At 44.5% G+C, this 13,230-nt stretch overlaps 1 protein-coding gene across 4 annotated transcripts in view; it reads left to right on the top strand.

Annotated features, from left to right (window-relative positions):
• Window positions 1–10,257, top strand: part of LOC137649939 (uncharacterized) — a 61,859-nt gene extending 51,602 nt beyond the window's left edge. For all 4 annotated transcript variants that reach the window (XM_068382899.1, XM_068382898.1, XM_068382896.1 and 1 more), the window contains one exon: window positions 7,954–10,257. In XM_068382899.1, coding sequence (XP_068239000.1) covers window positions 7,954–8,009 — 56 coding nt within the window. In that variant the 3' untranslated portion in view covers window positions 8,010–10,257. The remainder of the gene's footprint in view (window positions 1–7,953) is intronic.
• Window positions 10,258–13,230: the final 2,973 nt, after the last annotated feature.

Raw genomic sequence — 13,230 nt, 5'->3', positions numbered from 1 at the left:
GTGGAAGTTGGAACTTGAGTACTTATCACAGTAACTGATGGTGATCTTAGCAAGCTTCACACATGACATTCCAAGAGGTTTGAGCAACTTCTCAGTCCTCGAGAAACTCGGGATTTCCTTCATATTATATAGATATGACGAAAATCTACAGCAATCGTGTGCACTAATTGTATTTTAACCTATGTTAAGATGGTAGTAGCGCTTTTGACTGAAAGGTAAGGATGTTACCAAGACCTTTACACCATTAGGCAGTTCCAAGACTTTGTTTCGTAAGGATTTACTTGTCTACCTTCTCTTGAAGCTCACCAATCCACCCACCTGCTCTGACTATCAATGGGGCTAGTGGCACACATTTCTCCCTCTTGCTATTGTATCATAAGCCTTGCCTATTATTATTCATATACTTATTTTTGACTGGTTGCTACATGCAGCCCATTTGGAAGTGTGGTAACTCCACCTTTCCTAGATCTACTGATATACAGTAAATGCCTCAACATAGCTAGAAACAGTCTTTCAGTGTTATTACTTTTTCACACCTTCCATGACATAGCAAGAGAGAACTGTTTGGGCAGCTCAAGTTCCTAACACAGCACATCTGGCAATAGCTTGGTTCTATGCTTCAACCCCCATCCTCTTCAAGGTTGCAAGAAAGGGTAGCAGAAGGGGTAATTGAAAAGATCAGCAGAGGTGGATGTTAGTTCTTTCCTTCCTACCTCACACAGACATACCCATATCGTGTTTTATTCCCATGGAGTTTGTAATGAGATAGAAGAAGCTAAAGAATTCATAAAAGTTTTAAGGATGTTAGTTCATTGTTCGTATGTAAAACACAGGCAGAACAATCTAATATGATCGAATGAACTTAATATCCTTAAAACTTTGTGAAGTTTTAAAGGTTTTAAGCTCATTCGTTTGGTTTAGAACTTAACAAACAACCAAACTTATATGTTTGTCCATATCTGGGAAAGGGATAAGCATTTTTACGTCAAGTTACATTAAGAGCATGTTCCTTTTCTTATTTTCTATATTCCTTTTGCATTTTATTTTTATTACCATTTTGTTCCTTCAAAAAGTCCTTTACACCATGTTAAAGGACTGGTTATATCTACCATACAGAATTTTGATTTTTTCCAGCTCAAAACTAGACCTTTTTATTCCTGTATGCAGGTTATATGTTACAGGTCCTCAACTTACAAACTCAGTAGGTTCCAAGAAGCTGTTGGTAAGTCGAGTTTCTTACATTTTGCCCTAGGGTAGGCCTAATCTGAATCCCATGACTAAGATTTCCAGCTAGAAAAGTCAACAAATAATTGGGCTTCATATGAAATAAATATCAGGTTATTACAAATGTCGGTTTGCTTACTACATTAAATGATATATTGTTTAATTACAGTTTGTTCCGTAACTGAAATACAAACCACGCTATTTACATGGGGTAATTACTTCGGCGTAGCTGAATGACGAGCCATAAAAGTTTTAACGAGGGTTTACTACCCCGCCGCTAGTTAGCGGGGGGGTAGGAAGGGGTAGCTAGCTAAACCCCCCCCCCTCACACACACCGGTGAATGCTTCACTTTACTTTTGGCTCGGGAAGAGAACAGACCTGTCTGCGCTCTCCCTCGCTTTGACTGCCATATTATTCTGTTTTTGCTTTTTCTCTTTTGCAGTGTGCTTGAAGTTGGCCTCTACTGACAATGCGTACTTGCCCTGGACTTCCCGGCCGCCCTTGTGGGACCTTTATGTCGGCGGTCGACACCGATCCCCACACCTTATGTCCTCACTGTAGGGGCCAGCGGTGTGATAGTGATAATGTATGTATTGAATGTAGGGAGTGGTCTACCTCCTATCGCTAGCGCGCCATTGCTCCCTCGTTCCTGAATCTTCGCCTGCGTGCCACCACGCCCTCGCGCCCGCCCCCACCCACGCGGATGCGCGCCCACGCGAGCATGAGATTCCTGTGTCGCGCGAGCCCTTCGCATGCGACTCTTTCACGCGCGACCCTGACCAGGGCCTGTCACGCGACCCCCAGCGCGAGCGCCGCCAGGCGGACAGTTCTTCGTCTCGTTCCCCTCCCCGCAAGTGCAGACCAGCGCACTCGCCGGAGGAGGGGCGTTTCCCGGACAGGTCTAGGGACTTTCCTTACAGCCCCACAGGCGAACCCACATTTGTCGACTCCTCCTAGGGATCGCACGATCCCCTTCCCTCCAGAGGGGGTGTCTGACAGCACGACTGTCAGCCAGCTGCCCTGGTTCGGCACCCTAGTCAGAGCTCTTGTGCAGACGATTAAGCCCGCCCTCTCTGACAGGGGTCACAAACCAGCGGCAGCTTCCTCCCCCCTGAAGAGGAAGAGAGGAGTCTCTCCCGTGGAAACTTCTCCGAGGCCTATATTGTCTCCTCGCAGGTCCTTGCGCAAGGCTCCTTCTCCCCCCCAGACTTTCTCTCCCTCCCCTGCGGATGAGGACTACTCATCATCAGGAGAGTCGGATGAGCCGGACCGTTCCCCCATCGCACCAATGGGGGAAGCGCCGCCTCTCCCTGAGAACTCGTCTCGTCCAGGGGTGGAGAAGAGCCTACCCCCTTTGTTGCTCGAGTCCTGTATCCCACCCAGGAGGAAGCCTAAGGACTCTAAGACGATTCCCAAATCGTCAGCAAGGATCAGGCAGGAACCGTCTAGAGCCGCCGAGGATGTCCATGTATCCCCCCAGGAAGAGCCACTGGGGACGGGAGACTTCGCTGCCAGTCCTTCAGGAGGAGAGCACCAGGAGTCAGAACATGCTTTCTGGCAAGTCCTGACCCTCATAAGGAACCTCAATGGGATCCCAGACCCTGAGATTCCCCCTCGTGAAGGTAAGGACACGGTCCTGGACCGCGTCTATGGCACCCAGAAACCCTCTAGGGCCAGTGCAGCTTTGCCCTGGTCTCAGGGGATGAAGAGTGCTAGCTCTCTGAGCTTGCCTCCTCCAGCAGATCGAGTGCCGGTAACAAGCTCCTCCCTCCTCCTCGAGTCCATCAGAGGAGGTACTTCAAGATCCTTGAGGAGTCTTGTCTGAGTCTTCCGTTGCACCACTCTGTGGAAGAACTCACAGGGGGAGTCCCTCTTGAGAGACTCTCCAACCGGCACGTGTCCTTCTCAGCCACTGAAATCTTGAGCCAGGAGAAAGTCACCAAGTGTGCCATGCAGGCAACTTCGTGGCTCGACATCTGGCTGGGGTCTCTGGGCATCCTGGTGCAGTCCGAGGACCTCTCCAAAGAAAGCACCAGGAAGGCGCTGGAGACTTTCTTACTCTCGGGCACACGGACCATTGAGTTTCTGGCCCACCAAGTCTCGAGCTTGTGGGCCAATACGATTCTCAAACGTCGGGACGCTGTGGCCGAGAGGTTCCACTAGAAGGTCCCCAGTTCGGAGGTTAGCAGGCTCAGACACTCCTCCGTGTTCGGTAAGAGTCTGTTTGAGCCTAAGGTCGTAGAGCTCACCGCTGAGAGGTGGAGGAAATCCAACCAGGATTCCCTCATCCACAGGTCCCTGACATCGAGGCCCTACAAACCTCCAGCGGTTCAGCAGCCCCGTCCAGCTAAGGACACGAAGAAGACTACTGCAGCAAAGCCAAAGGTGTCTAAGCCCTTTCCTGCCAAGAGCAGAAGGAGCAAGAAGTCCTCCAGGGGAGGCAAGAATCCTAAAGGTAACAGCCGAGGCTGAAAACGCTAGCGTTGGCAATCCCCCTGCATGTCCACCAGTGGGGGGATGCCTACAAAGTTGCGCGACAAGGTGGCAGCAACTCGGGGCAGATGCCTGGACGATCTCTGTGATCACTCTAGGTTATCGTGTCCCGTTCACAGCCTCTCTACCTCCCCTGACAGGGAATCCTGTGTCGTTGAGCTCTTTTGCCATGGGATCGGCAAAAGGGCAAGCCCTTTGGGCAGAAGTCCAGACCATGTTGAAGAAGGACGCTCTCCAAGAGGTTGTAGACGGGTCCCCAGGCTTCTACAGTCGACTCCTTCTTGTGAGAAAGGCGTCTGGAGGCTGGAGACCAGTCATCGACCTCTCAACCCTGAACGGGTTTGTCAAGCAGACTCCGTTCAGCATGGAGACGGCAGACACGGTCAGACTTGCGGTGAAACCACTAGACTTCCAGATCCCAATCCATCCGTCTTCAAGGAAGTACCTAAGATTCTGCCTAGACAACAAGATCTACCAGTTCAAGGTGCTGTGCTTCGGTCTCTCCACAGCACCTCAGGTGTTCACCAGAGTATTCACCCTCATCTCTTCGTGGGCTCACAGGATCGGCATCCGTCTCCTTCGTTATCTGGACGACTGGCTGATCCTAGCGGACTCGGAGGCAACCCTTCTTCGCCACCGAGACAAGCTCCTCAAAGTTTGCCAGGATCTAGGGATCGTGGTAAATCTCGAGAAGTCCTCCTTGCAGCCCTCTCAGAAACTGGTATATCTAGGCATGGTCATAGACACCAATCTCCACAAAGCCGTCCCATCAGACGGCAGGATAGCAAGGCTGAGGAAGGTCGCGAGACCTTTCCTCAATCGAGAACTCCCAGCCCAATCGTGGCTTCGTCTCCTTGGCCACCTCTCCTTCCTGACCCGTCTCGTTCCCAACGGTCGCCTCAGAATGAGATCTCTCCAGTGGCGATTCAAGTCCCGGTGGAGTCAAGGCCACGACTCCCCGGACACTTTGATCCCTATGGGCACTGCGGAACGGACGAACCTCCGGTTGTGGGTGGCGGACGAGAACCTATGAAAGGGAGTGGATCTTCTCGTCCCTCCCCCAGATTTGATGCTGTTCTCGGACGCATCAAACAAAGGGTGGGGGGCCCACGTTCTGAGCCACAGGACCTCAGGCCTGTGGTCAGAATCAGAAAAGTACCCTCACATAAACCTGCTAGAAATGGAGGCCGTGTTCCTGGCACTCCAGAAGTTCCACCAAGTCCTGGCGGGCCACTCTGTTTTGATGATGAGCGACAACACCACGGTAGTGGCTTATATCAACAAGCAGGGAGGTACCTTTTCAGAACAGCTATCCCATCTTGCAGTAGAGATCCTGAGATGGTCCGAAGTCCACTCGATTTCACTAGCTGCTTGCTTCATTCCAGGCAAAAGGAATGTGCTCGCCGACAGTCTGAGCAGAGCGACGCAGATAGTGAGTACCGAGTGGTCTTTGGATCCTCAGATAGCCAACAAAGGCCTGACTTTGTGGGGTTCCCTGATGGTGGATCTGTTCACTACGGCGCTGAACACCAAGCTCCCGCTGTATTGCTCCCCAGTCCCGGACCCCAAGGCTCTCTTGCAGGATGCCTTCCAACAACGGTGGGACAACGTCGATGTGTACGCCTTTCCCCCGTTCTGTCTGATGAGGAGGGTACTCAACAAGACCAGAACATCGGTCAATCTCTCAATGACCCTGATAGCTCCGCTATGGCATCACGCAGAGTGGTTCCCGGACCTTCTGCAACTCCTCATGGAGGTTCCGAGGGAGCTCCCTCCACGTCACGAGCTACTCAAACAACCACACGCCAACATCTACCACAAAGCCGTTGCTTCGCTTTGACCTCACGCCTGAAGACTATCCAGCATCTCCTCACAGAGAGAGGATTTTCGCAACAAGTTGCGAACAGGATGTCTGGCCACCTGCGCAAATCATCCGCTGGAGTCTACCAGGCGAAGTGGCGAGTTTTCTGTGGTTGGTGTCGTGGAAGGGGTATCTCTCCCCTTGATGCCACTTTACCAGCAATAGCGGAGTTCCTCGTTTATCTGCGGGAGGAAATGCGCCTTTCAGTCTCGGCAGTGAAAGGCTATCGCTCAGCCTTAAGTCTTGCCTTCAGGCTTAAAGGAATGGACATTTCTTCCTCGCTGGAACTTTCCCTTCTCATACGGAGTTATGAACTTACCTGCCCTCAGTCGGAAGTGAGACCTCCTCCATGGAACATGGTTCGAGTCCTCAGGTCTCTGAAGAGACCTCCCTATGAACCATTACGCCATGCTTCTGATCGCCACCTTACCTGGAAGACGGTTTTCCTGCTAGCTTTGGCCTCGGCCAAGCGAGTCAGTGAGCTTCATGGTCTCTCGTACGACATCGCCCATTCAAGGGGATGGGGGGAGGTAACGTTCAGCTTCGTCCCTGAGTTTGTTGCCAAGACTCAGAACCCGGGAGTGCTGGACCCTCGGTTCGACTCCTTCCGGGTTTCGAGTCTCCATTCTGTAACAGATGACCCAGACCATCTCCTACTGTGCCCAGTTAGGAGTCTGAGGTTGTCTGAAGGTCACCAGGAATACCATCTCGGCCTGGATTCACAAAACAATACATCTGGCCTTGAATCCTGACCCTCCTCCGTCACGTCGCCCTAGAGCGCATGACGTCAGGGGCGTGGCTACGTCCCTGGCCTTCAAGAAGAACTTTTCAGTGACGCAGGTCCTTTAAGCTGGGGTGTGGAAGCGTCAGACCACCTTCACGGCCCACGACCTGCAAGACAGGAGGCTCGATACGTTTTCTATCGGCCCTGTGGTGGCTGCACAACAGCTGGTCTAACCTCAGGCTCTTTATTGGACAAGTAGCAGAAGGTTGAGGGCATTGTTACCCGGTTTTAGTCTGCGTGAATGAAAAGATCTGCCTGGCCCTTATTCTTTTCTTCATCCTCTCCTCCCTTGGAGAAAGCAGCATCCTGGGTTCTCTGCACAGCTGACCTCGAACCTCTGCAGGTAAGCCATGCTCCCTTGTGTTCCTAGTATTAAGATGTAATACTGTCATGTCCCCATACCCTGACGAGGTGGTATTGGGAGAGTCCTAGCCTAGATTTCCATCTGAAGAACTCCAGGTCAACTTCCTAGGACGAGTCACTTCTCACCTTCACACACAGCATACGTAGGCCGCAGCAGTTTCACAGCTGTCAGCGAGGAGCAGGGACCCCTTACTTCTTGAGTTCCTACACACTCGAGGTTGGGGTCCCCGGGCAAGCCAAAGCCAGTATGGCAGGGTACTTACCGCCCTTCCTAAGGGTTAAGTCACCCCATGCAAATAGCGTGGTTTGTATTTCAGTTACGGAACAAATGACAAATTCGTAGATAATTTGTATTTTTCCTAACTATACAAAACTTAGCTATTTACACATATGTGCCCGCCAGCCCTGTCCCCCAAGATAAGTCCTACCTCTAAGCAAAGTGAAGCATTCACCAGTGTGTGTGTGTGTGTGGTGGGGGGGGTTTAGCTAGCTACCCCTCCCTACCCCCCACTAACTAACGGCGTGGTAGTAAACCCTCGTTAAAACTTTTATGGCTCGTCATTCAGCTACGATGAAGTAATTACCCCATGTAAATAGCTGCTGCCTCCGATGCCTTAGATGACCGCGGAGGTAGCAGCAGTAGGGGATTCAGCATTATGAAGCTTCATCTGTGGTGGATAATGTGGGAGGGTGGGCTGTGACACCCTAGCAGTACCAGCTGAACTCGGTTGAGTCCCTTTTTAGGCTGGGAGGAACGTAGAGAGTAGAGGTCCCCTTTTTGTTTTTGTTTCTTTGTTGATGTCGGCTACCCCCCAAAATTGGGGGAAGTGCCTTGGTATATGTATGTATGTATGTATGTAAATAGCTAAGGTTTGTATAGTTAGGAAAAATACAAATTATCTATGAATTTGTCATATTTCTTTATCTTTTTTATTTTCAGTTGGATTTATGATTGTATCTCCGAATATTTGCAAGTTGGGTACCATCTGTATTTGCATGTAGAAAGACTTCTATTTCCATATTAACCATATATTTAGATTTAATTTAAGGGATTTTAAATTTTACAATCTATATAGTTAGGCCTACTGCCTTATTTGCTCAGATTTTCTTATAAAAGCAATCTCTACATTGTTCATGGGTTGATACAGCTTTTTTCCAGTAGGATATTCAGGATATTCTTAAACATATGTACTGTTCTCTATTTTAAAATATTTTCTGTATTTTCAGATGAGAGTGATTCATGTCTGTTGTATACATCAATGGAGGATTTTGAACAGTTTTGAGAAATCCAATTGCATATAGCATTGTTGAAATACAAGATTGTGTGAGTGATAAGCAAATGAAGGGTTGTAACTTTTGTACAACTTCCCGAATGTTCTTTTGTTACCTTTGCTTCAAAGTGCCTTTACTACCGTGTATATATTATAGTAAAGACACATCTGTATATTCTACTTTTATACACATGAGATTTGTTGGATATGTGATAAGATCGACTAATTACGGGAAGGGAGATGGTAGTTGAGTAGAATTTTACAGGTGGAGCTAATTTACAGACTGGTGTAAATTACATTCAAGTTTCAAGTAGAATTGGTTTTAAAATGTTTTCAGGGTTGGTTTTATTTAGTTTTACGTAATTATTATTATGTTATAACTAGGTAGCTGAGCCAGTCACTCCCAAATGTTGCTGTGGCCTGACTGGTAACGTCTGCCTGGTGTTTGCCAGTCGGGGGTTCGAGTCCCGCTCAGACTTGTTAGTGCCATTAGTGTCTGCAAACTTACCATCCTTGTGAGCTAAGGTTGGGGGGTTTGGGGGAGCCTATAGCTCTATCTGCTGAGTCATCAGCAGCCACTGCCTGGCCCTCCCTGGTCCTAACTTGAATGGAGAGGAGGCTTAGGCGCTGATCATATATGGTCAGTCTCTAGGGCATTGTCCTGATTGCTAGGGCAATGTCACTGTCCCTTGCCTGTGCCATTTATGAGTGACCTTTAAACCTTTAAACCTGTAAACCCTGTAATATTTAAAGCTAATCCTATAGCTATTTAGGTAGCTCCAAAGCATTTCCCTAGTTACTGAATAGATTGTCATTTTTTTTATTTTGAAATATTCTTTTTTATCTTTGCAAGAAACTAGTCATGTCTTAAATCAGGAAAAAAACAGAATGTAATTAGATAGTTCTGTATGTTTTGTAAAATGTTCCATATAAAAATATTATGTGCTATTGATGAGGTATCAAAGTTCTTGATGGTTTATGTATATGATGTAAAAAGAATAGAAATTAATTGATAAATTAGTAAAAGTTGAAGTAATAGAAAGGCCCAAATATTATGAAAAAACTTCACAGTTGAAGACATTGACCAGATGAGAATTTAGACAAACTACAAGAGAACTCGTCAAGAGAACTCATCTTATGTCTAGCTCTGTGATATTAGTCTGTTGAAATACAATTTATGCAGTGAGGATACTAACATACCAACCAACTGTATATTCATGCAGTATTAAACCTGACTATAAAAGAAAGGAGTTGCAATCATTCATGTGTAATAGTAATTTTAAACTGGATTACTAAACAACTGGTGTTTGCTGCTTTTCTATAATTCAAGTCTACAGAACAAAGTTTGGTAGATGTGATATACTATATTGTACAACACTTACGATTTTGGTCACAGACAGTCGTCGTAAACGGTATGAGGGTTTTTCTTTACTTTAGGGAAACATATTTACAAGTTAATAGTTTAAATGAAAGACATAAGTTGTAAAAGACAAATGTAATATTTTTTTAGAGAATTTAGAACTATTTTTTTATTCTAAATTTTTTGTATAAATTATTTTTATTTGATGTAATTTTATATGCAACTGAAACCATAATGAATGTTGTCTTGAAAAGTACCTTAGCTATATATATTGTAAATCATAAAATACTATTTTTGTATTATGACCAGGCTTCACATTTGCGGTCAGTGTAATAGTGTTTTAAAGTGGTTGCCCAGTTTAGAAAAAGTCTGTATTAGAATATGGCCTGATATCTGTATAAAAACAGAGCATACACCACAATTTTAGATCAAGAAAACAATATTGTATAGTACTGACTAAAATTGCATCATATTTCTTAATTGTTGCAATTATGATGGGGATTCCTTTATGATTTTACGACGATGTTTTTTGTTGAGTACCTCATTCGTGGAAATAACGTAAAAATGTGAAAAGATTATTTCATAGCTTTAATTGTTTTAGCAGTTGGCTCCCTTATGTTGTAAAAGGATAGGTACAATTCATCAAAATGAAATATGTATTACAACCCTTAGTGATTCTACCACAGATACTAGACAAAAATAAGTAGGAGTCCCATTAATACATTCCCAGATGTTGCCTTTTAATTGGATACTCTTCAAATCCACACTCGCCTTTTATTTATGTTTCCTTTTTAATTAAGCCATTGTTAAACTTGGATACTCTGAATAGCAAGTGAAATAAGCTTTGGTTAGGTTTAAGAGTAGATAGCTGTTGCTTCTTAAATAAAAGTTTACTTTGGATTTTAATATTTTATTTTGTTAGTACTTTCCTTAACCCCCAAAGAATGTGTCCTCAGAATAGAGACCACAATATGTAAACTGTAGAACAGAAGAAAAACAAATGCTGGTAAAGGTTATCAAGGGGTAGTTGCAAATGTGTGATAACAATGATTAGACGGTGTATTGATACTGTAGGAGCAAACCTATATTGGTACAAAAGAACAGTTATAGAAACTGAAAAGGGGAAACAATTGAAATAATACCATTGCCATAACTGCTGAGCTAGTTGTTCAAGAAACCCAGATGGAAATGGATAACATACGACAGTGAAAATTGAGACAAAAATTGATTTTATTGGAATGAGTGTAATCAAGAATATAGTGAAACTTCAGAGGTACAAATTGGTGGAAATGCTTATAAGTTGGGCGGGTTAACATAAACTTTGTTTTGTACAGTAGTTTAGATTTTATATGTATTTAACATTCTTATTTATATTGTTGGGAATCTTTGGCTTGTAGCATTTTGTTTTTTCAACTAGGTTTGCAGTTTGGCTAGAAATGATAACAATGAAGATGTTAAACACAGAAACCCAATAGAATAACAACATAAAGTATGATACTGTAGATTAGATCAAATAGGAGTGTAAAGAAAAAGGTGAACAAATACGAAAATATTGAAACTGCTAAAAGAGAGCATGCAAAAGGCAGCAGAAAAATGTGATGCAACATTGTATAAGGGATATATTAAAAGAGAGATTAGGATAGATAATAACTGACAAAAGGGTTGAACATCCTGAAAAGAGGCAGAGAATGGCTGATCCCATCATTCCGACAGACTGCATGCACTAGGTTCAGTACGAGACTGAGCAGCAGTGATGGAAGCGTAAGCCTCGTACTGCATACCTAGATGCCTCCCCAGTCTGGGTTGGTTCTCTGTGCTGCGCAGTCTCTCGCATGCCTACGCTTGGAGAGATCGTTTGGAGACGTGTGTCTCCTGTCTTCCTAGATCTCTTCAATAACATCTTTTTAAGATTTCCTTAATAGCATCTGAAGAATCGAGCAAAGACAAGGCAGAGGAGGAGTTCACACGCTTCTTGCTAGAATTCTTTGGGCTCTAGGTATTGAAAACTCAACGACAATGCTCCCACTGAGGAAGAGGGCTAGACTTAGAAATGCTGACATTGGCAAAAAGACTTGTTACTGCCGACAGAGTACCAGCAATAGCCCTAGAAAGACCAACTTCCTTTAGGTTAAGGTAGCTGTCATACAGCCACTCATAGTGAGGGTACGACTGCGAACAGTCGTACCACCTGCAAAAGGTACAAGGATGATGAGGTTAATGGCAGGTTTGCACATAAATCTGTCAAACATTTGCAGCTTATGTGAAAAACTGTATATCCTTGTAATTTTCATATAAGTTATCCAGCTTTATCCAAGCACAACAGGATGTCTGGTCACTTGTCTATCTATCTAGAAAGAGAAGGTAAAAAATTTCAAACTGCTAAAATTTGAGAGGCAGCAAGAGTGTGTGTATTATATGCAGCCAAAGTCAAAAGTAAGTATCTAGTCGATTGACAGGTAGGCTGGGCTTTCTGTCATCTGGTGATAGAGATAACTACAGTACCTCATTGGCCTCCTAACTGCCGTTCTAGCATAGCAGAAGTCATACACATATTAGTGGATGAACAAATAGTTACAGATTCACATTACTATAGGAGAGAACTGTATGCTATACCTTGATATCTGATTGATTATTTTTTCTTGGAAATATTCTAAGTGCATAAGTGCAAAATATCCAGAGAGGCTGAAGCTAAAGTAATTGAGAGATCGGTGTGCACAGGCAACCAAAAGGACAAGCCAAAGGAGAATGATGAATGGCTATATCTGGGACAAGATGCTGAGACTGGGTGAGCACCAGGCCAAAATCATAGTGAAATTGAAACAGTATCAAGCCACTGACAGTAGCTTCAAGGAGTCCTTATGTGGAAACAGGAGTTCTAAATAGCCCATCAGAAGGATTCCAGCATGTTCAAGCAATGAAAGAGAACCAATAATGAGAGGAAAGGAACTTTTAAATTAAAATTTATCACGGATTTATATAATTGAAATTTATAGAGCATGGTGACTGGTGACAAGAGACAGCACTGTACAAGAGGACTTTGAAAATCAATTCATGAATTTAGCACAGGAGTCTATTGTGTATAATAATTTCTGAAAAATTGCATTTATATCGGGGTACATTGAAAGGACTTACACAAATTCTAATTTATAGATGGGATTGTGACAGTGAAGTATGTAGCTACTACCAGTATGTGTTGGAGTTGAAGAACTGCCTTTAAGAGACTTGTTAATTACCCAGGGAGACTTTGTATGAAGCTTCACTGTTACATGAACGACAATGATTGCTAATTCATGGTTAGACAATGTTAATGCTAATACCAATAAAAGCAAACAAGATAGAATGAAATAATTAAAACACTTCAGAATAGATTGGTCACCAAAAAATCTTCAAAGACTTCCACTTTTGCGGAATTGAAGAAGAAACAGACAATGTGTCTCTCAGAAGTAAATTTGGAATCAAGAATCACACTTGAAATTTTAAAGGAATCATACAGGCCAGAGTTGAAGAAACTATCAATATAGAGATCTGGATGTCGAGGAGCCACATTGTCCTCGAACTACTTACAATCATACATTGAAGGGTTCAACTTCATACCCCATAATTGCATCAATCTTAGGTTTATATGTTTAATGGCAGAGGCAAGGGACAGTGATATTGCCCTATCAAGCAGGACAATGCCTTAGAGGCTAACCATATATACCTATGATCAGCTCCCAAGCCTCCTCTCCACCCAAGCTAGGACCAAGGAGGGCCAGACAGTTGAGAGACTCAGCAATCCCAGATCTACATAAGGGAGATGGAATTATTGCAGATAGTAGCATCAGCTGCATATGCAACGTCCTTACTTTCTAGGCCAAACCATATTTTATTGTA

This window comes from Palaemon carinicauda, chromosome 11 (assembly GCF_036898095.1).
Source record: "Palaemon carinicauda isolate YSFRI2023 chromosome 11, ASM3689809v2, whole genome shotgun sequence".
Lineage (NCBI taxonomy): Eukaryota > Metazoa > Arthropoda > Malacostraca > Decapoda > Palaemonidae > Palaemon > Palaemon carinicauda.
Note: the sequence above shows the minus strand (reverse complement) of the source record. Positions and strands in the feature narration are given on the sequence as shown.